Genomic DNA, 23,517 nt, shown 5'->3' with positions numbered 1-23,517 from the left:
CTATCCAAATTCCAAGAATTTCCCTCATTTGGCTTAATGAAACAAACACTCTATGTGTCTCACAAACGAGGGGCGACTGGGACCACATCAGATGCTTCATATCGCGGCCGTCACATGACCAAAATTGCCGTTTTTTGCTAAAAACTCTCGAATGCTACGGTAAAAATTTTTTCTTTCGGTAAATCGGATTATTTTGCGCAACTTCAATATACTGTATTATAACCGATATTTACGGACAACAATGTCCAGACGTCTCCCAAAGGAGGGGTGTCTGATCATCTGTAAAATGGGTTTCTCTGAAACGGGACAATGTCACCCGATTTGTATAGTGTGCCGTACTGTAATATTAGCAGGTAACATTAACAGATGTGGCATAGGCATTATGTATCATAAATGTAATATCTCATAGTCACAATATTTGTAGGGTGTACCCAGTGGTGGGATTCAAATTTTTTGTCAGCCGGTTCCATCATACAAATGTCGAATTTTCAGGCGGTTATGTTACAAAAAGTCATGTAATGCTAACCGGTTCGCTGATCTCATAAAATTCTGTGAGACGGTTTTATAGAACCGGCTGAATCCCACTACTGGGTGTACCATAGTGAGTATATACAAACGGGCGTTGTCTATAATTACATGGGCATAAAATTCCATTTTGTCTGGACTCATGGTGTGATAGGAATGATTTATAACTGATAAATATTCTTAGAGTTTCTAATTCTTCTCTTTCAACAATTTCCCTATCTACTCCAATGTGAGTAGATTGTGACTGACATGAGACTTGAAACACATATAACAATGCAATACTGTAGGAAAACAACTTGGAAGAACGGAATTTCATTCCAATATTAAAATAGAATTTCATATTAATCGGAGAAAAGGCACAATCTGTTACCAATCTATGTTAAAAGCTGACTGGTTGTAGAGACATATGCGGTTTGTGGAATAATTCGCAAACTGTAAAATGGCTACATGAAGGACCTTGTAACGGTAGGATAAAGTATTCCAAAACAGTAAAAGCAAGAAATCTTGTCAGTATTCAAAGCTTTTCATCTGAACCTATAGTGGACTTGTCAGCTTTGAACTGTTATATAAGCACTGCTGTTCATTTGTTAGCATACAATTGAAAGGCATGGTAGGGTTGAATATGAATAATTTTTGAGTTAGACCTAAACCTTTTTTTTGTTTTTGTATATTTAATTTTCTCAAATTATTCAAAATTTGTGCTTTTATGTTTAACAGATATTATAACATTTACATACTTTGAATAGTTATCAGTAGCATATCCTTATGAAAACATTTGGACTGTTTGTCTTGAAAAATGGCTGATCAAGACCAACCACAAGAGGGAGCTAATGTTGTGAACATTCAAGGTGAGGCTCGGTTAAATTTTATTTAGGTAATTTTCCATTTTTTGAACAAGATTGTCCTTGAGAACATGAAGTGCTGTTAACATTTCAAGTCGGATATTCAATTAATTACCAGTCGATTAGTATTTCCTACCAATCTTGTTCACTCTGGCACCTTTTTTTAAATAATACGCTATCTGTTGTTTTCGCACTAGTTGAATTATCTTCTTTAAATTGTTGAAGTCTCTTTCGTGGTATTTGTAAATGCATTTCTTACAGTAGTTGTTGAGTTCGGGGCTGGTTAGATCCATTATGGATACAGAAGTCTCACGAAGAGGCCCCAACTGATATCATTCTTATATATGAAATATTCTGTTCATTACTCTATTGTCAAAACGCAGCATTCTTCTCATGTTATTTTTTATCATTAGCAGGGTTTGAACTTTTTCTCGTTGGGTACCCCCAAGTAGAGGTAAGATCGGGTCCAAAAGTCCCAGCCCGACCCGACACGGACAAGAGTTTAGTACATTATATGGGAAAGTGGGGAGTGTTGGGACGCATTTTTTCTTTTGTATTTTGTGAGCTCTATAATCTGCACATCCATTTGACAATGCGGGGCTAATGGATAGAGGTAGGCCTATAATTGCAGTTTTACTGGGAAATTAAGAAGTTCCCTAGCGACACACATATTATCATCAAAAGGCTTTGAAAAATGCGTGTCAAATGTCCCATTAGAAATTGCTATGATAGACTAGGCTAAAATTCTTTACCGGTAAAAAAAAACAGCTTGTTGCATGCGATGAATTATAATGGTGGTTTGAAATAAATACCCCATTTTACTCGAAACCACTCGTAAAATAAAATATCCCCCGAAAATTTTGCAATGGTAAAGTATATAAGTCAGCGATAGAGCCCGACCCGAACGTAATGATTGACAATTCAGGCCCGACCTGGCCCGAACGCAATGATTGATATTTCAAGCCTGACCCGAACATAATGATTGACAATTCAGGCCTGACCCCCCCCCCCCCCACGAACGCAATGATTGACAATTCAGGCCTGACCCGAACGCAATAATTGACATTTCAAGCCCGACCCGACCCAAACTTTCAGGTCAGGCTCGGGCTTCAGATCTTAGCTCTACCCCCAAGTCATAAGAGAGTCCCAGTAATCTAGCGACAAGTGTTTACTTTACATATTCCTAAACGATTAACAATTTTAGATGTACTGTCGTATTACGAGCGTTTGTTTGTTTAAAGTTCAGTTAAACTTTATTTGATACCAAACACCCATCTATGTGGATAATTATTCCGTCTTTAGTATTCTTGAATAAGAAAATTGTGTAAATTATATAAAATACAAAATCGAGATTGTGTACATACACTTATCCACCATTAAATTTTACCAACTTCAAAAAATTAATAAAAAACCTTCAAATGAGACCAATCTCATACCACTAGTGAACAACATTTATGTTTTGTTTAGCAGTTGATATGAAAACTATAGCCATGAAAACTGATCTACTATTTAAGTTAAACATTCGACTTCAACTCTAGACCAGAATCAGAATATTTTCAATATTAGTTCCAACATAAACCTATCAAACTTAATTATTTTTAGCCCCACACCTTCCAGCTGTACCACAAGCTCAAGTACAAGCTGATGAACCTTCTCCCGGTACTGCACGAGAGGAAATACCGTCCACTTCAGGTATGAATTAAGAATCTTATCAAGTATTTTTATAGGAAATAAGTCTGAGGCAAAATTACAAGCATTCAAATGTTTATGATAAATGATTTGAACTTTTGCTGTGTTGGAGACCGTTTTTAAAACTCAATTTAACTTAGTTAAAACAGTCATGCTTGTTCTAATGAGCTTATTGAGAAGACTAGTATTTTTTATCCTGTATACCAGGGGTTCCCAAACCAGAGGTCGCGACCCCAAATTGGGTCGGAGTGATAAATAGGTAGGGTCGCAAACAGGTCATGGGGGCCCCCAAAGTGGGTCGGAGTGATAAATAGGTAGGGTCGCAAACAGGTCATGGGGTCGCTGAGGTATGGTAGAGGATGGATGTACAAATCATCTAAGATTTGACAAACCATGTTAATTTAGCAGTTTGTAGCATGGCTCACTTACTGTAAAACAGGTCCATAGGCATCGCTCTGCTTATTCTATAAAAAATGTAGGTGCTTATTGTGAAATCACTGTTTTGTTGTAGCTTATTTTACTCAATACCACCACATGACCAAGCTTAAAAGTCCAGTAAAAGAAGCTCTAGAGTTTCATGAAAAATATATATATTGACTTGGGTCGCACTGAACACTTGAAAGTTGTATTTGGGGTCGCCCTGAAAAAAACTTGGGAACCCCTGCTGCGTACGCTCTATATGGCTATTAGGTAAATGACAGGATAGGATTTACATATTTATACCGAGAGGGAAGAAATATGATAAAATGTCATCATTATATGTTAAACCATGGTCTCTCGTCTGGTTACCAGTCCATGTTGGGTATGGATTAGTTAGCCAGCACCGAACACTGATTACATAGAACACCCTACGGCAACAAGAGGCCCAGCAATGTTCTTGCACATAATTGTCCCTCACTAGATTTGAACCCATGTAGGATGATTAGAGGTGGAGTGTCGAACGTATTTCTAACGCTTGGAAAAATTTGTGCCATAGACCTTCTGACAATTTTGAAAGCACCCAATTTTAAATTTGTGTAACCCGTTTAAGGATAAGATTTACATATTTATCCCGAGGGAGAGGAAAGCCAATGAGACGGCTTAACCATATGGCGAACCACGTCCTCTCATCCGATTACCATTCCATGTCGGGTATGTAGGGATGGGCAATGTAGAATAATTTACTATTCTAGAATATTCTAGAATAGTTAAATCGAATCCAGAATACCGAATCCTATTCTATTTTCATTTACAGCCACATTGTAAGCTAAATGCCTCAACTGAACTCTACCCTGTTTCAATAACTTAACTAACAGCTTCAACAAACTAAATTGAAGTCACAATCTAGTAATCGGAATATTGGAACTGTTTTATTTTATGAAAAACATTTCAAAATCAGAACAGGAATGTGAAAAATTACAAAAAACAAGATTGTGGAACAGAAATGTGAAAAATTACAAAAAATAAGTTTATGGAACAAGAATGTGAAAATTACAAAAAATAAGATTGTGGAACAGGAATGTGAAAAATTGCAAAAAATAAAATTGTGCACTTCACATGCAAAATTTTTTGTTGCAGTGTAACACATTTAACATCTCCACATGTTTGCCGGTTAACCGTGATCGTAATTTACTAGCAGTCAATCCTGCACTAGAAAAGGATTCCGTTCCGTTCCGGGGATGCTGATGTCGCTGGCATGCATGAATACTTTACTGCCAGTTCTTTCAAAACAGGTGTAGCTGTGTTACTTTTCCACCATTCCAAAGTATTTAGGTTGATAGTCTGAATTTTGGTTTTTAAATACGAGGCCGTTTCTTCCGAAACGCTGGCAACTTCATCGTCATTGCCCTCGTCTATTTCTTTGCTGCTGTCGTGGCTTTCAATGCCACAGCCCAATAGTTCATCTAGTGATTCTGGCTTTTTGGCAAAATCAAATTGTTTTTCAAAACAGTTATCGATATCCTTGCTGTTTGCATTTGTCTGTCGTTTATTGCGATCATTTCTGATTCTATACTGCCTTTAATCTATGAGAAAGAAAGAAATCTATAAGAATTGTGTGTAAAAAAAATAAGGCTGCAAAAGTTGCAATGCAGTGAAACTTACTTGAATACCATCCACTTTTTTGAAATAGCTCGTTTTGTATCTTGGATCCAGCCAAGTTGCGATGCTCATGTGAATATAACACGAGTTCTGGTTGAAAACGAACCCAAATCTCTCATGCAATTGAGTTAGAATTTTGTTCTTAAATAAAGCTAAACTTCTTGAATCTTCACATGGCATGTACTTTTGTGACAATCCTTTGACCAATGGTATTACACCACTTATTGACACATATTTTTCACCTTCCAGGTAATATGTTGCAATCTGTTAATGAATAATAGGTTGTTATTAACAAATTATGTGGCCCAGTACAAGTTATTTTTCTCCCAGTCGCACATACGACTTACCGTAATTGGTTTAAGTTTTTCAACTAGGGTTTGAATCAGTGCCCAGTGGTTGTCTTTTAACTCCAAATGAGCTGACGATGTTGCTTTTACAATGAGCCCATTGCAAAGGACTTGGCGAACATATGCTTGCAGGCGACAAAGTCTCTCCAACATACTGTATGTGGAGTTCCATCTTGTGGAAACATCAAGTATAAGCTCCAGCTGATGTTCTTTTTCTTGAGCAGCTTTTAATGCTTGGCTGGCTTTTGATGACTGTCGAAAAAATGCAACAAGGTGTCTAGCAGCACCTAATAATAATAATAAAATAACATGTTATACAATGAAGTAAACATAGACTGGTCATAATGAAACAATAATTTTATCACTTACCAATAGCAGATTTAATCAGTGGAATATCGAATGCCTGCTTTAAACACAACTGTAGTGTATGTGCTGCACATCGTATGTGTATCCAACCATATTTTTCTTTCAGTTTACGACAAGCATTGACAACATTTGCACCATTGTCAGTAACAATGGCTACAATTTGTTGAGGCGACATCTCGTAATCCTCAATGACAGCTTCCAGCCATTCCACGATATGTAGATATGTATGAACATCATTCACCTCTTTTGTTGCCAGCACAAGATTTATGAGTTCAAAATCCTCATTTTTATAATGGAGAGTAACGCCAAGAAAAGATTGCATTTTTGCACTGCACCATAGATCTGTCGTCAATGCTGCTTATTTAACACGATTCAGAACTTTCCTTATTTCCTTCTTGCAATTTAAAAACTTTTCTTCAATATTTCTTGTCAGAGTTCGACGACTTGGCATCTCATACCCGGGTGCTAATTCTTTTATTAGTTTTTTGAAGTTCTCCCCTTCTACTAAGCCAATCGGCCTCAAATCACCGATTATGGTATTTAAAATCAGTTCTGTGATTTTCTTTGATTTTGCAGGTGTGACCGGGGTTTGAAAATAAGAGGCTAATTTCGGTTGCTTTGGTGCAGGCATAATCGAGGTACCACTTCCACTCATTTGATCAAGTCCAATGAAAATATGTTTTGTCCTCAAGTGCTTCAGAAGACTTCCTGTATTGTTGCAGTAGCTCATTTCAAGTTTGCAGTGATTGCACACCGCAAATCCATCGGGCCTCAAAACAAAGTGTTCCCAAACATTAGATGTTTTCCTCTTTCCTGGCATTTTGTATCTCGAAGCTAGACTGAGAAATTGAAATCGCTAATAACACAGTAATAAGTCGACTTGAAAGTATATATGTTGATAGTAGAGCTGAATAGCGCAAATGGACGTCCAAGTGCCTAGTCAGGTGCCATTTCGGTTTTGGTGCGATTTCACGATGAGATTCCAGCTGGTATTGCAGCTTTCGGCGCTTATCACCCATCGTTAGCGAGCGGCCACTATATAGTTTTTCCCTATAATGAAAAGCAAGACAACTGTCATCGGTCATCAACTTAAAGAAAGTGATCGAATAAAATACAGATTGTAACATTCTACAAAATACTTCGTAGAAACGATCGTGACTAAAAACCTATACTAAATACTTTTATTTAATATCAGGTTTTGGAGCACCAGATAAACGATTATTGCTAATAAACGCGTTGTTTGGAGGGCGTTTTATGACAAACAATCAACGATTTTATTATTGCATATAATAATGAACCATCGCATTCCACAAGCAGACAGACCGGCGCCGATAAACGAGAGAATTCTCGGCGTGCTCGCACAAGCACGATGTGGTGTTAGTATTTCTTTACAGTGTAATTATTAGATAAACAATGTACTCTTGATTGCTCTGGTTCTGTCGTACTGCATACTTCACTGTTTGCGTGTTATTCTATTGTTTATAGTGTTAAGTTGTGGTAATGGTGTTCTTATGTTTAATAAAGCCTAGAATCGGTATCATGTTATCTTTCATAACAATTTATTAATCATAACTTAACGAACCAACCACAATGGATAAAGTTTTAAAGCCTGAGAAACTAGACACAGATCCTGATACACGTGACGCGGAATGCGAATGGCTGCATTGGCAAAAGACATTCGAAAATTTCTTGGAAGCTTTACCCACTGAAGGACTGGATAGATTGAGAGTATTAACAAACTATGTGTCTCCGAGAACTTATAGATATATTAGAAATATCACAACTTATAATGAAGCCATAGATACGCTGAAAGGTATTTTTGTACAGCCAAAGAATGAAATATATGCACGTCATATGTTGGCCACGCGATCCCAACAAATTTCTGAGTCAGTTGCTGAATATTTAAGAGCATTGACAGAATTGAGCAAAGATTGTAACTTTCAGAACGTATCTGCTAAAGAATACCAGAATGAATATATTCGGGACTCTTTTATACGTGGCTTGAATTCCAGTTGGATACGCCAACGACTGCTGGAGAATAAGAAATTGACACTGGACGAAATGGTTGATCAAGCCAAATCATTGGAAACTGCCGTTCGAAATTCAGAATCTTATGGTATAAACGAAAACGCTTCCGTCGGAGCAGCACCTTCAACTATACAATCTAACAATTTCGATGTTGGATCGGTGCCAGATAATGCAACGATGACTATTAGAAGTAAATGCTTTTTCTGTGGTAATAGTAGACACCCACGATCGAAATGCCCAGCTCGGGAAGTAGTCTGTTTCAAGTGTCGAAAGAAAGGACATTTTGCAAAGGTCTGTCGCGGAAGAACTATTTCGAACAATGACTCCAGCAGTCGCATTGACATTTCAGCAATGATACCACATTCAACATTGGCTACTATTCATGACAAACCTTATACTCATGTTGGATACGTTCCGTCTACATTACGACAAGCCACAGCCTTGGTAGAAGTCGGTCAACGAAAAGTACGAGCTTTGTTCGACAGTGGTAGTACGGAAAATTATATTCACCCAAGGCTGGTAAAATCTCTTAGGCTCAACGTTCGTCCGACAAAGAATGTCATTTCCATGGCATCGTCTAAATGTTCAGTAGAAGTTCTTGGATGTACTGAAATGGATTTATACTATAATAATTATAAATATTGCGGAGTTAAGTTTGGTGTAATCGACAGCGCATGCGCTGATATGATCCTCGGACTCAATTTCCAAACCCTGCATAAAAGTGTAAGATTTCACTACGGTGGTAAAAAACCTGAATTATCAATTTGTGGTTTCTCGTCATTGAAAATAACCCCACCTGAACCATTCAAACATTTAACTGCGGACTGTCATCCAATCGCCACTAAATCAAGGAGATATTCACACAAAGATAGATTATTCATTCAAGACGAAGTAGCAAGACTTCAGCGAGAAGGAATTATCGAAACATGCCTTTCGCCATGAAGAACTCAAGTCGTTGTGGTTAAAGCAGAAAATCGAAAGAAACGTTTGGCAATTGATTACTTGCAAACTATTAACAAGTTCACTTTATTGGACGCTTTTCCATTGCCAAACATTTCAGAGTTAGTGAATGAAATCGCACAATATCGAGTTTTTAGTACTGTTGATCTCACTAGCGCTTATCATCAAGTTCCACTGAAACACCAAGACAGAGAGTTTACCGCGTTTGAAGCCGAGGGAAATTTATACCAATTCACAAGGCTGCCTTTCGGAATCACAAACGGGGTCTCTTGTTTTCAGCGGATAATGAAGCAGCTCGTGAAAGAAGAACAACTGCGAGGAGTTTTTCCATATTTGGATAACATAACTATTTGTGGAATGACTAAAGAGGATCACGACAAAATCCAGGCTGCTTTCCTGGAATCTGCAAAACAACGACGATTGATTTTTAATGAATCAAAAAGTATATGGACTACTCGAACATTGCCGATTTTAGGATATCAAATTGCTGAAGGTGAAATTCGTCCAGATCCCGAAAGATTAAAACCTTTACGCCAACTTCCAATACCATCAAATTCTAAAGAATTGAGCAGATGCATGGGATTATTTTCATACTATTCTAGATGGATTCCAAACTTCTCAAATAGAATCAGATCATTAACAAAATCGACCTCTTTACCTCTTACTGACGCTGCTATTGGAGCTTTTTATGAACTAAAACAGTTAATAGAAAATGCTGTTCTCATTGCCGTTGATGAAAACATTCCATTTGAATTGGAAACTGATGCTTCAGATATTGCTATAGCAGCGACACTAAATCAATCTGGTCGTCCCGTGGCATTTTTTTCACGTACATTACACGGCTCTGAACTTGAACACCCTTCGAAAAAGAAGCTATGGCCATAGTTGAAGCATTACGACATTGGCGTCACTTTTTAACAGGAAGACGTTTCATCATGAAAACAGATCAGAAAAGTGTCTCTTACATGTTTGATTTGCGCCACAAAGGTAAAATAAAAAATAACAAGATGGAGAATTGAGCTATCCGGTTACTCTTTCGATATCGCATACAAACCAGGCAAAGACAATGTTGCACCAGACACTCTATCGAGGATTTCATGCGCTCTTCCTTCTACTAATATCCTCACTAAATTACATGATGCATTATGCCATCCAGGTATATCTAGATTCGCTCATTTTGTTAAGGTCCGTAATTTACCTTGTTCGACTGAAGACGTTAAGCGAACTGTCTTGAATTGCCGTGTATGCAGAGAGATAAAACCTAAATACTATCGACCTGAAGCAGGAACTCTTGTAAAAGCGACTCAGTCCTTTGAACGTTTAAGTATTGACTTCAAGGGACCTCTTCCGTCGAACAATCGCAACAAATATTTTCTCTGCGTAATTGACGAGTTTTCACGATTTCCCTTCGCTATTCCAACACCTGATGTTTCGGCCGCCAGTGTCATAAAAAGTCTAACTCCATTGTTCGCTGTATTTGGAATGCCTGCTTACATACATACTGATCGTGGTTCGGCTTTCATGAGTTGTGAGTTTAAAAGATTTTTGCAAGAAAAGGGTGTGTCTCACAGTAGAACAACTCCTTACAATCCTTCGGCGAATGGTCAAGTAGAAAGGTGCAATGGTACAATTTGGAAAGGAATAAAACTTGCTTTAATGTCAAAAGGTTTGCCAATTGAATGTTGGCAAGACGTTCTATTAGATGTTTTGCATTCCATCAGATCACTATTGTGCACCGCAACAAATGCAACACCACATGAACGGTTGTTCAATTTTGCAAGAAGATCTACCACAGGATATGCCCTTCCAACGTGGCTGACAAATTCTAAAATTGTTCTTCTCAAGAGACAGATTAGAAGAAACAAATCTGATCCATACGTCGATGAAATGGAACTCTTATATGCGAACAGACATTACGCTCATATTCGGTATTCAGATGGTAAAACCTCAACAGTATCAACAAAGCATCTTGCACCGTGTGGTGATGGTACGTCGTTTGGAAGTGAAAATAATGGAAGTTCCTCCGATAATCAACCTTCTCAATTACCTGTAAAGCAGGCTGATACAGCAGATTCCGACTATGTACCAAAAATATCGCATCCCGTTATCAACCAATCAGAAATTCAAGAAGGGGAAGAAAAGTCAAATATTCCTGGTGATGATGAAAAACGCGAAACATCCCCAATGAAGAAGATAGACACCCCGGCTCCTAGGCGTTCTACTAGAGAAAAACGTCCAATTGATCGTTTACATTACTATGAGTGAAATGTTTATTAAACTTTTGTTAACTAATCTTTTAGGAGGGGGAAATTGTGGTGTTAGTATTTCTTTACAGTGTAATTATTAGATAAACAATGTACTCTTGATTGCTCTGGTTCTGTCGTACTGCATACTTTACTGTTTGCGTGTTATTCTATTGTTTACAGTGTTAAGTTGTGGTAGTGGTGTTCTTATGTTTAATATAGCCTAGAATCGGTATCCTGTTATCTTTCATAACACACGAGAAAACACTTTCGTCAGCCGTTTAATCGATAATTTGAGTACCGCAAACACGAAAATTGCACGCAGCGTAAACCGAATCCTGTTGGATTCGAATCCTCCGGATTCGGTATTCTATATTGCCCATCCCTACGGGTATGGGATTAGTTAGGTATTTGTTTTTCCGAAGCATGGACTTGATGGTGGATGAAGCCGTAACCGACCAGCGGTTACGTGAACCACCCAACGGCGGCGAGGAGTCCAGCAATCCCCTCGCACATAACCATTCCGCATGGGATTCGAACCCACGCAGAGCAATTAGAGGTGCGGTGGCGAGCATATTCCTAACGCTTAGCACGATGAGCCACACTGCCGCGCCGTTTCTAAATAAAAATGGGTCAGAGTTTGCAAGTCCTGGCCTTGGAAAAAGATCTTTACTCTGTTTAAGGAAACTTCATCTCGGCAAACTTGGCCCTTTCAAAAAGGCTATTCCCCATCTAAACATTATGCCCCCTTGGAAAGGATTTTCATCATTCCTAACAAACTATGCCCATTCTATACAACAGGGGTGGCCAACACCTCGATCTAATCGACCAGTCGATTGCCATGTCTCGAGTAGTCGATCATGTCTGATGATGAGTGAATTTAATATATTACCTCAAAAAATTGCCCTGAACCAGTTCCATGCAGCGGTATTTTTTGTATGTGTGTGTGCAGTTATCTGCATTTTCAGTACTCATTCGTTTTTGTGTATGACCTTATTATCGATTAGTCGATAGCGACTTGTTTTGTCGATTGCGGTCGAAAGCAGGTTGGCCACCCCTTCTATACAAGATGGGCGGATTCAAACAGGCTACTAACATTTAGACAAGTTATTTTCCCTTTAAACGAGCCATTCTGAACACTCCATGTCTTAACACTATCTTGCAAAGGTTTTTTCAAATTTGACCAAAATATCATCCGAATGAGTTTTAATTCAAAAAAGTATTTCAGTTTTTTATTTAAAATTTACCTCAGGTGAAACTGCAAGAGCTCAAAGAATGAAGGGATCCACTGATGCCAAACTTGCCTTAAAAGATTTTCCTTGTCCAGTCTATGAAGTGGTGCCCTCACCATCAGGTAAGTGTAAAATGATATTTATTGGTCACAAAGTGAACATTCGAAATACAATACAAAATATTTTGCTATATCACTGGCTCACTGCCTTTTCACCTGACTCATAAGAGTTCAATGCGAGCAGGGGCGGACACTTTCCATAATTTTGGGGGGGCGAACTTGGATCGCCTAACGAAAAAACACTGCGCCGTGTATCGTCACGTAACAATAACCTGTCGATGTCATTCTCTAAGTATTAGAATGTCATTTTGCTACTCATATATCGAGTACCTAGGATGCTTCGCTTAGACACGGAACTTGCGCGTCACTGAACCAATTTCTTGAATTCCGCGAGAATTAGCCCACGGCTCTTGCTAACAAACAGAAAATAACAAATTTGAGGAGTCGTATTGGGTCATTGTTTCAATTCCTAGTTCTGCATAAAGCGCACTAACACCGTTTCGTAAAATTAGAAATGCAAAACAAGGTAACAAGGTATTGTGCGAATTTTTTTCCTAAATTTTACCAAGGAATTATCATTTGACTAGTAGAATTGTCATTATTGCCGATTTATTGAATCATCATTTGAACTCGAAATAACATTCAGGATTCACGCAATGACTTTGCAGGGTTTTTATTTATAATTTAATACGAAAATAAACAGACACAAGTTCAGGCGCGCAGCCAGGATTTAAAAAAAAGGCGTGGGGGGGAGGGGTCAAAGTCGGAACTTCCCATTGTCGTCTGCAACAAGCACCGCGATTACGCGCTCGTTAAAAGAGCCGCCTATTCAAGCGTATAATGATTTTTCTGTCGCGTAAAATATTCAATCCATGACAGCCACGAGATTCTAAAATGTCCTTATATATTAATTTAATTGTGTGCAACGTAATTGCGGCTGCGACTTCTTACGTCAAAATAAAAAAAAAATACTAAACTAAAGTACCACGACGATATGTGGACATAAAAATATGAGATAAGCTGCCTGATGTATTTTATTTTGATACGTATTTTTGCAATCTTCCGAACTCGTTATCGCCGTTACAAAAATCTCGATATCTGATATAAAACCCCATATAGTACAATTTTACTTCATACAATGAAAGTAAGACCGATACGGGCATATTCAAAATGTCTTGATTTATTTAATTTAATTGTCTTTAATTTAAACTGCGATTGAGTCGACAAAACAAGAGCCACTCTAAAACATCACGGCAATCCGCGGACATAAAAATGTGTGGTAAACTGCCCGTTTATATATTGTTTTGATCCGTATTTTTGCTATTTTGCGAATTCGATAAATTTGAGATGTACTTGTAACACTGGCTCTCCCCTCAATCGCAATGTTGTCACTCCGATTATATTTAAAGATAAAACATTTCGGAAATCCGTAAATTTTCTGTCAATTCTCACATAGTAAAAGTTATTTCAGTATAATAAAAATACATAAATAAATACAACGATTGATCGAATATACTTTAATTATCTTATATATCATCACAAACCGGGAAAAAGTCGCGTTCTCAGCTTTGTTTAATGTTAACACGAAACTTTTCGACGCTAATTTAAAAGTAATGGATAAAAAGGCAAATGCCGCTCACAATTGACCATGTTTAGATTTTAGTGACGAAATGTTTTTAAAGGTCAAGCAAACATAAATTTTGCGATTTTCGATGTCTAGAAAAGCGTTTTTAGACTGTCGTGGGCCTCAACAAAACTTATATTGTTTACAGTTTCATTTTTAGTATTTTATATTGCCGATTTTCAACTTATGGATATTTATTAGAATTCTCGTCGGGTTCATAAATCCGTGCTTGTACGAAAATATAATAATTATCATAGTCATCGTGTCACGAATTTGTGATTCAGAGAGGATAAACGCCAACGTAAAGGCGTTCACGACCTAAATAATAGGTCTCAATAATGAAAACAATCGGCGATTTTAGCAAAAAGCAATTGCACGCGTTATTGGCGACTTTTTCAGTTTTCAAAAAAATTCAGGGGTATCTTTTTTAGATAGTTTCTGTGGTCAGAAAACTCGAATGGGCGTTTCGACATAGTAAATGCTTTGATCTTTAATCGCAAAGTATGCTGGGCCTTGCACGAAAATCATACCGTGAAAAGATACGCCCAGCGGTGAAAATTGTTTATAACAACTTTAGATCTAGTTTATTTTTTAGCGATAATTATTAATTGTTGTAATGAAAAACAGTTTGCCTCTTTCACTTCTCTCGCAAGTGCCAACAATAGCACTATTGAAAGATTTTGACAATGAGAAAACCATATTAAATTGTACAAAAATAAATTAATTAGTTGTGCGAAACCGTGGCGCGTGATCGGCGGTGTGTTTGAAGACTGAGTCTTACCCGCGCGGGCGCGCATGTTTCACGAAAATGTGAGGTGCTCCGAAAGCGCTCTGGTCCACATTATTGTAAGAAAACAGTTATAATATCGGTGACAAATAACCGTTTAATTGCGCTTGACTATCGCACTTTTCGGAAATGATAATTTTGTAAGGCAGAAACAACATGTATTAAAATTTTTTGCGAAATTATTGGGGGGGCGACTGCCCCCCTTCGCCCCCCCGGGTGTCCGCCCATGAATGCGAGATATGTGAAATCGAATTAAAGCAACAATATAATAAACAATTCTGGTTCACCAGCATGCTCTGATTTATTACTTATCGATTTTAATTAAGTATGTTGATAGGTATTTGTCTGTCTGTATGTATGTCTGTTAGATGCACGTGATATCTCACGAAAGCGAGATTAAATCTGCTCAAGATTTTGCATGTGCATTCATCATATCTCGGACCAGAAGCCTATTGATTTTGGGTTATTTACGTCATATTATTAGCGAGTTAATTAATTAATTAGTGATGGGACACAAGGTGTTCCTATGTAGTAAGAGCGCTGTTTTGGGGGATCCCCTAACTTTCGATCGATAAGTCTTCGGTCTCTGACCGATATTCTCGTTTTGAGGAGTTGTTAAATACACTTGCTACATTATTTTATAACTAATACGTTAAAAACTGAGACATTAAACATAGCTGTATTTTCTGATATTATATGTAGGGCCCGACCCGACATACATTATATGTAGGGTCTTTTCAAACCGATACCGATACTTTTCTAAAACTAGGACGATACCGATGTTTCCTCACCTAAAAAGATGGCTACAAGCAACACTTGGAGAATATTGTGTTTTTTAAGAGAGACATAGTCAAAAGAATTCTTTATTAGTCAATGTATATTATTTGACACAAATAAAGGGTTCACACCGTTTTCTCGTTTCAATTTGCAAGCCAGCACGCTCGCAAACTTGCTTACAAAGTGTTAAATCACGTGCCATACGTCAGTTTTGGAAAAGAGAGACGTAGTCAAAAGCCTCTTTTTGATAAGAGAGAAATAGAAGTAACAAGGAAAAAGAGTATTAGACAGAACCACTCTCGATCAAACAAGCGATAAAACTGATTTCCCGGCATGAATTTGACATTTTGGCAGTCATGTGATTGGCCGATATATATCAGTAAAATTAGCCGATACCGATAGTTTGAAATTTGTGAAAAACCCGGCCGATTGGTCGGGCCCTAATTATATGTGTTAAACGCAGTTCTGATGAAGTTTCTGCAAGGCGAAGTAGAGCTGTTTGAACTGGATAAAACTTTTTTGTTTGATTGCCTCCATTTTACTATCAAACGTCGCTAAATTATAGGCCTACTGTCAAAAACGGACCGTGCGAACTGCAAAGTTCTCAATCAGGTACCGTACTATGTGCTATCAAACTACTTCGTTATGACGTTAGCCGCCGTTATGAGGTCATAGACTTATTAATGAGCATCCAGCTATTTAGGGCTTGGATGGACAGAGCACCTCTCACCAAGTTTGGTTGTTGGGCGAATACCGGTACTACGGATAAATGAGAGTTGGAAAAAAATCACAATATTAATAGAAATGCCGTCAATATTTTGCAATTTGCTTATAATATATTTATATTGGAATATATTTGGCGGACTTTCAGCAAGGTTGCCGCGGACCGGCGGCTGAGAACCACAGAATTAGAGGTTATTTGCAATAGGGTAAAATAGACTCGAATAAAGTTTGGTAGAGTGTTAAAAAACCTAGAAATTTATTTGCTATTATTAACGGCACACAATTTTTATTTCTTCAAACAAGCGACAAGTCATAAATTTACTGAATATAATATAATCAATTTCCAATATTCAATTTGATATAGAGGTCTCCAGTTCGGTGTGATTTGAAATTGCCGCCAGCCGAAAAAAAAGGTTGATTTATTATGAGACATAATTTATACTTTTTCTCGCTTTTTGGCAAATAATTTTGATAATAAAAGTTGAAAGTATTTACTTTTTACTAGGATGATTTTCTATTGCGCAAAATATTTAAATCCATGAAAAATACCAGAATTTAAATTGCCTCATCAGTTACCGGATTAATTTAGTTCTGTTTATCGTAGCTCATGGTTGCGTCAACTTACGAAAAATAAAAGCATTACTACTCCGAAATACCGTGGCAATCTGCGAACATAAAATTTGTGGTAAACTGTCCTATTTAAATTAATTTTTGATTCCTATTTTTGTACTTATGAAAATATTACTATGCTAAAATATGTAGACATAAATTGTTTAGTAAAGTGCCTGATTGTAATTAATTTTTATTTCATATTTTTGTGAAATAAAATCATGACTATTCTAAAATATGGTGGCAAAATGTCTGGTAAATAGCCAGGTTGTAGATAACAGTTATTCCATTGTTTATTGTATACAAATATCTCCACCTAAGTTTTTTTAATGGAATTTATTTTTGAATTTATTTCAAAATAGTGAATTATTTGGTATCGACTTTCCCCCACATTCGAAACATTGACAAAATACCTCGTTTTATTGGCAGCTATGGTATAACCTGTCTGTATATAATGAAAATTTATTGTCAAAAACATTATTTAACTTAAATATTAAATGCATTCAAATCTTGTTTAGGAAAGTGTAGAAGAAAAGGATATGGAAAAACGACAAAAGGAAAAAAAATTGTGTATTCAAAAAAATTCATCAACTATTTCAACGAGAGAACCTGGGAGCAAACAAAAGTGAACATCACAGAAAATTACAAACTGCAAAACTTGAGCGAACCAGACTTTGAAGTAAATCCACAACTTAGAAAAGTGTCACGATTCTACCTGGGAGAAATGGCCCCCAAGGTTGCGGAATACAATATCAAGTCTGAATTCACCGTTAAAGCAAATGAACAAAAAGTTGGAAAACCTATATCTCTGGATGAACTCGTAAAACAATTAACTAACAAGAGGTATACACGCATTGCATTAATCGGGCAGCCAGGGTGTGGAAAGACAACAATTTTAAAACGTCTTGCTCAAATCCTTCTAGTTGTCAATGAATTAGTCCAACAAGCTCAAGTCAGTCATGGATCGTTTTCTCTTTCAAAAAAAATCAAAAAAATGAAACGTTGCTTTAAATTTATTCATCACTTGAATATCAAAGATATCCCAATTTTAAAAGGAACTTCCAGAGATGAAGCCATTAGCCCATGTGAATTACTTTTTGGAAAAATAGCTTCGAGACTCTCATCACAAGATAAGGAAGAAGGCTATGAATGGCTACATGAAAATCAATCAAAGACCATTCTTTTTCTTGACGGCCTTGATCAAGCAACTTGGAGTCTTCTTGGAAAACATAACAAGATGAAGTATACCGATAAATCTAGCACAGCAACATCCATGTACAATCTCTTAACCGGCAATCTCTTTCCCAGAATGACGATCGTGATTTCTTCACGTGAGCACAGATTGGCATCACTTCCATCAGAATTGAGGCCACAATTTATAACTGCCCTTGCTGGTCTGGCTCGAGATGACATCAAGCGTTTGTTCATTGCAATTATGGGAGACGGCGGAGAAAAAGCTTGGGAGAAACTAACAATGCAGTCGCCCGCACTTATTCCGTTATCATCTGTTCCTCTTTTCCTAATTTTCAATGCAATCGGCTGTAAGAACAACCCAGATACCATGACTGGGATAATGCTACAAATCCTCCACATCTTCATGCGATCCGATCACACTCATGAAAAAAACCAGATTGAAAACAAACTCAGAAAATTGATGCTAATGTCGTTCGAAGGCACAAAAGATAGGCGAGTCATATTCACAATCCATGATCTTGAAAAAGTCGAACTTGATCCCAATGATGTTCATGATTTTATCATCAAAGTTCCTGGGAAAAACATGTTCAACCAGCATCTCATGGAAGGTGACCATCTAATGTTCTTTAGTCACCAAATTCTTCAAGAAGTTTTATCCGCTCTCTATATTTCAAACATGGATTCCACTGCGTTTCGCGCCTTTATAGAAACTGAGATGGATTACGATCATTGGGCAGTTGTTCGTCATTTTCTAAGTGGAATTATTCTGAATCCTGATATTGAAAGCAGTCTCATAGCAAATCTTTCCTCTGGTAAGTAATATTGTATGCCTTTTATATCAATTTTTAATTAGTTTGCCCTCCAGATTGGTGAAAGATCAAATCGTGATTAAACAGCAGTTACTTTTGATTTCAGTCTATAACTCTTAGAAGTCCAATTATGCCTTGTGCTCATAATTATCCCCAACGAATCAATCCCATGTCTTTTACATAGGGTAATCAGTTTCAGGAAAATGTTGCTCTGAACCCAAACTACGAACAATTTTAAACTTTTCAGGTGCCAGACAAGATGAGAAGATAAGATTTGTAAGAGAATTTCTCACATCTAAGTCAAGTCAAAAAATGAAATCGTGTCATAGGTTGGATCTATTTGGAACATTATACGAAGCAAACGACACCGAACTTATTCATTCTTGCATCAAGGAAATCAATTTTAAATTTGAATCCATCACAACAGTAGGAATGCATGCCATGTCATCAGTTATGCGACGCTGCAACCAACTAGATATTGTTTGTCTTTGTGGCTGTAGTCTTAATGACGAGTTGGTTCATATCCTGACTTCAAATCTTAAAGGTTCCTGTTTGAAGGTAAACATAAAATTCCAAGCTTAGTGGAGTGTGATTGAAATATTATATTAAAATTTTAAATGCTGGTTGTGAGGTATATAATTTACTGAAAAAATCCTGAGAAAATAAATTATTATTTTAGGCTCATTCTTCTATCAATAAGGATTATTTTTTATAAATTATTGCTCTATGCAAAGCTTTAATGTTAAATCGAAGTTCCTTTTAGTTATTAATAAATTTCCAGACCAGCTTTTCCTCCTCCATAGTAGCAGTAGCAAAAAATCACCTTGGTTGGAATTTGCGATGAGGCCAAATTTTATGGATAAACAAGTTTTTTTTAGTATACTACTCTTACCGCATATATAAGCCGGCTCCCTAGAAACGGTCTCAAAACGGCGATTTTATAAAAATTCACATATAAGCCGGCCCTACGATTCATAAGTCAAGAATATCAAAGTATTCGAATACTTTTTCAGCTGATTTTCGAATAATAGCCACTTTAAAACATCGATTGTTTATCTTCTGTGCCACCCTGCGCCTCATCTTGTTGCAGAACATTTGCATGGTTGTGTGGTGGACATTGCCGCCATTTCCTTGCAAGGCTTCTCATTTTATATTTATTTCCATTACGTCCCAAAATTGAAAATTATATTGTTAAAAGTTGTATCTCTGTCCCGTAGAATGTAATAACCATTTCATGTATGTCAGACATTTTTATTCATGTTAGCGTTATGGTTCGGCGTTATGGAAGTGTACTGGTGCCGCTGCTGTGATAACTATACCAAAATGCTTGTAAATCCACAAGTATTTTGTATATTATGATTATTGAACTCATATTTTTTACCTAGTGGTCCAAATGGACTGTAAACCATCAAAATAGCAGTATGGAATTTTCAAATTTAAATGTTAAAATACTCAAATCCAAGAAGTGTGTAATACACAACAATTTTACTGAAAAGAATAAAAACATAAACAGCTTGTATGTACAAAAAAACTTCCGGGCGAAGCTTATTTGCTAATAACTTTTGTGAGCGTAGGTGTCAAAAAGTACAAAAACAATTAGGGCAAGATTTATGCGTTGGTGACTGTGCCAAAATCTATTTACAAACCACAATAATAACAACTGGGTGATGGAAATGATTCCATCCTAGTTATAGTCAGTTATCAGTAGTTATTTTATAATCATACTAAAAATATACTTTACATGAAAAATATAAAAAAAACGTAAAGTTGTTATTTCAGGGTGAAAGAAGGCATAAAAAAAACAATAAAACTCAGAAATCTTGGCATTTGCTTACATTTTTAAAATATTTTTCGATCAATAATTTTAGAACTTTACTTGTACCAACAATCTATATATACTGTGGCATCTCATAGATACATGTTTTTCAACTGTGCTTGTTGAACTTTTATCAAAGCTTGATTCGGGATTCAATTTCTTGGTTTAGAACTTTAGATTTAGAATGAATCTGAAGAGCAATTAGCTGTCTGCAGTATCAGGTAATAATCTGAGACAAAACTATAAGATTAAATGTTGGTAAAAAGCATTTCCAATGGATTACTAATGGCGCCAACTGAATCAGATCCAATGGATTACTAATGACGCCAACTGAATCAGATAAAATAACATACACCAACCTATCTTAACCGGCTTTGTCGACATATCTAAGGTTATCACCCCACAATTTTTATTTAATCCATGCAGTTGCAACGGGAAACTTCAGAACAGCGTAACTTATAATTTGGTTCACTTTCTCACCATTCTAAATAATCTAACAGTTTGTATTTGTTTCAGCTGAATGAACTAGATGTCAGTTTCAATGATACCCTTGGAGCTGCTGGTTTTGGTGAACTTGGAATAGTTGTTTCACAATGTCATGTGGAGGTATTCAGTGCCGCGGATTGCTATCTGACTACAGAAGGAATGAAAGCATTTAAAGAAAACACTCGTAATGCAAAGGTAGGATAAATACTTTCAATTCAGTGCGTGTGCATGGATGAGTAAATAGTGTGAATCTGAACTGAAAAATGATTTATCAGACGATTGGTTGTTCATGCATGACTTGAAGGAATTATGTTATTGACTCGAGTCAAATTTTTTAAAAACTCGAAGTGACTCGACCTTTTGAGTAACCACAAGATAATTTTGAGCATTAAAGCGAAAAAAAAATGATGCAATGCAATTTACCATGTACATCGTTGTAATTAAAAAAAATATAAAATGGAAGTTCCAGGTGTCAATGTGATCAATTTTGTCCATATCCTTGTTGTATGTGAAGTTTATTAGGTTTCGTAACTTGTAATATATGTTTTATAACTGCGTTGCTTCATGATTTCAAAATTTGATGTTTCTAGATAAAGTTGCTGGATCTGAGTATGAACGACATCAGCAGACTCAAAGATGAAGGATTATCTACAATCAGTGAAATTGTTTATCAATGTCAGGTTGAAAAATTGGGAATGCGGAGATGCTACCCCAACCTTGATCAGTTGGAAAGATTTAAAGCATCAATTGCAGATATTGGAGTCTATCTCTATGACTAATAGACACCACAAACGATGAATTGAATGATTCTTAATGCTGGGAATGAGTCAAAAAGCTTAAATCTTAAAGCTTAAATCTTATTTTAGTTCCATCAAAACCATTGCCAGTATAACATTATTTGCAAACAACACAAGAAATATAATTTACTCGTTATTTGAACTACAACGAGGTTTGAGCAAGTGCGTATGGATCATCCTGTTTAAATATTCAGTCCCTAAATATCCATTGCCAGCAGTGATTTCCCTACCCCCCCTTAAAATTCCAACACTAATTAGTAAATAAATTTTATCACTGATAACAAAATATCTACCACCTTCTCAATTTGGAAACACAAACAAATATTTGCCATTATCGAGATTTTGAAATCGCAACATAGCTTTACCTAAGCAAAACAGCAGCTTCCAAGTTTTTAAGCTGTCATACTTCACACGTATACAATTACTATTGAGCAACACTTCAGTACAAATATCAAACAAACTAGAAAATAAAAGCAGTATCTTTTAGTTTTATGTTGAAAAAATAAGCGAACAAAGAAAATTTCAATGTAACCCGATTTTGGGTCGCGACGCATAGGTTGGGAAACACTGCTATAGATCATAGGACCTGGATTTCCCAGGATTTAAAAGCGTGATTTATTTGTACAATGTATCTGAATAAATCTAAGGACTTTGGGGTTGAAAAGGGAACAAAGACGCAAAAGTAATTTGATTATAAAAGTTTTTCCATTTCTATTCATTTATTTTGTTGAAAAATTTGAAAATAATAAAATGGACTCATTGACACAAAAAAATCAAATATGTCAGTTTTGTTGCACGATTTGCAATTTAATCACACTTATTTCAATTGAGAAGATTGTCATTCAATGCCTCCCGTGTTACCATTAATTTTTTGCTGGACTGATGTGGATATCATATGAAAATGTTCCTTTTTGTAATTTTTATGAAAGAATCATTCGAGTCGAATTAACCAGCAATATGCTTTTTTTAGTTCAATTAAAATATTGCTTCATTTGTTTCCCTAAGTTGAGACCTCAGAGCTTTCTCTAACAGAGTCGAGCCAATCACTGAGTTAGGACTGGAGGCTGGGTGCGTTCGATTAGTATCGGGGTTTCCCAAACTGGGGTCCGCTGTTCCATGAGAGAGAGAAATTTATTGCCACAAAAACAAAATCAACACTAATATAAACATAATACAATAACGAAAATAATCCACAGTAATTGATTATTGCTTTGTGCGGGTCGGTGTACAAGACCGATTAAAGTCATCTAGGCTCCCGACCCTTGTGTATGTGCTATATATAAGTTCATCATAGGTGTATAAAAAAGAGATTAAATATAAATATTTAAAAAATAAATACGAGGAAAAAAGGAAACGAGTCGGCAATTCAATGGTATTATGGAAGTTACTAAGGGCAATTTAGGATTTAGAGAGGTTATGTGTTGTTTGAAGCCGGACATGTCCAATGGAAAAATTTTCACGAAAAGCATATTTTTTGTTATTGGACACAGACCGGGATCAAAAATGAATACCAAGGACGAAAAAT

General features: G+C 36.6%; 3 protein-coding genes across 3 annotated transcripts; 1 reads left to right on the top strand and 2 right to left on the bottom strand.

Annotated features, from left to right (window-relative positions):
* The first annotated feature begins 195 nt into the window (after positions 1-195).
* LOC120339895 (uncharacterized) lies at positions 196-23,109 on the top strand. Its single transcript, XM_078116248.1, has 7 exons — positions 196-1,373; positions 2,970-3,059; positions 12,332-12,433; positions 17,409-18,896; positions 19,141-19,451; positions 21,226-21,390; positions 21,786-23,109. Exons 1-7 carry the CDS (start codon positions 1,322-1,324, stop codon positions 21,972-21,974), a joined length of 2,397 nt encoding a protein of 798 aa, XP_077972374.1. The 5' UTR covers positions 196-1,321; the 3' UTR covers positions 21,975-23,109.
* LOC120330652 (E3 SUMO-protein ligase ZBED1-like) lies at positions 4,448-6,170 on the bottom strand. The gene is made up of 4 exons (XM_078116260.1): positions 5,852-6,170; positions 5,483-5,769; positions 5,139-5,399; positions 4,448-5,059 (listed from the first exon to the last, which is right to left on the bottom strand). The coding sequence occupies exons 1-4, from the start codon at positions 6,168-6,170 to the stop codon at positions 4,940-4,942; spliced, it is 987 nt and encodes a 328-aa protein (XP_077972386.1). The 3' UTR covers positions 4,448-4,939.
* On the bottom strand, positions 6,207-7,095 carry LOC144427297 (E3 SUMO-protein ligase ZBED1-like). Its single transcript, XM_078116271.1, has one exon. The coding sequence runs from the start codon at positions 6,666-6,668 to the stop codon at positions 6,207-6,209; it is 462 nt and encodes a 153-aa protein (XP_077972397.1). The 5' UTR covers positions 6,669-7,095.
* Positions 23,110-23,517: the final 408 nt, after the last annotated feature.

This window comes from Styela clava, chromosome 9, assembly GCF_964204865.1.
Source record: "Styela clava chromosome 9, kaStyClav1.hap1.2, whole genome shotgun sequence".
NCBI lineage: Eukaryota > Metazoa > Chordata > Ascidiacea > Stolidobranchia > Styelidae > Styela > Styela clava.
This window is presented reverse-complemented; position numbering and strand designations above follow the sequence as displayed.

Excerpts from the sequence above, each read along its gene's own strand:
- LOC120339895 (XM_078116248.1), top strand. The coding sequence starts at position 1,322 with ATGGCTGATCAAGACCAACCACAAGAGGGAGCTAATGTTGTGAACATT. Across the intron at positions 1,374-2,969 it reads TAATGTTGTGAACATTCAAG|CCCCACACCTTCCAGCTGTA; the intron begins GTGAGGCTCGGT and ends AATTATTTTTAG. Across the intron at positions 3,060-12,331 it reads GGAAATACCGTCCACTTCAG|GTGAAACTGCAAGAGCTCAA; the intron begins GTATGAATTAAG and ends AATTTACCTCAG.
- LOC120330652 (XM_078116260.1), bottom strand. The coding sequence starts at position 6,170 with ATGCAATCTTTTCTTGGCGTTACTCTCCATTATAAAAATGAGGATTTT. Across the intron at positions 5,770-5,851 it reads ACTGATTAAATCTGCTATTG|GTGCTGCTAGACACCTTGTT; the intron begins GTAAGTGATAAA and ends TATTATTATTAG. Across the intron at positions 5,060-5,138 it reads AAAAAGTGGATGGTATTCAA|ATTAAAGGCAGTATAGAATC; the intron begins GTAAGTTTCACT and ends TCTTTCTCATAG.
- LOC144427297 (XM_078116271.1), bottom strand. The coding sequence starts at position 6,668 with ATGCCAGGAAAGAGGAAAACATCTAATGTTTGGGAACACTTTGTTTTG.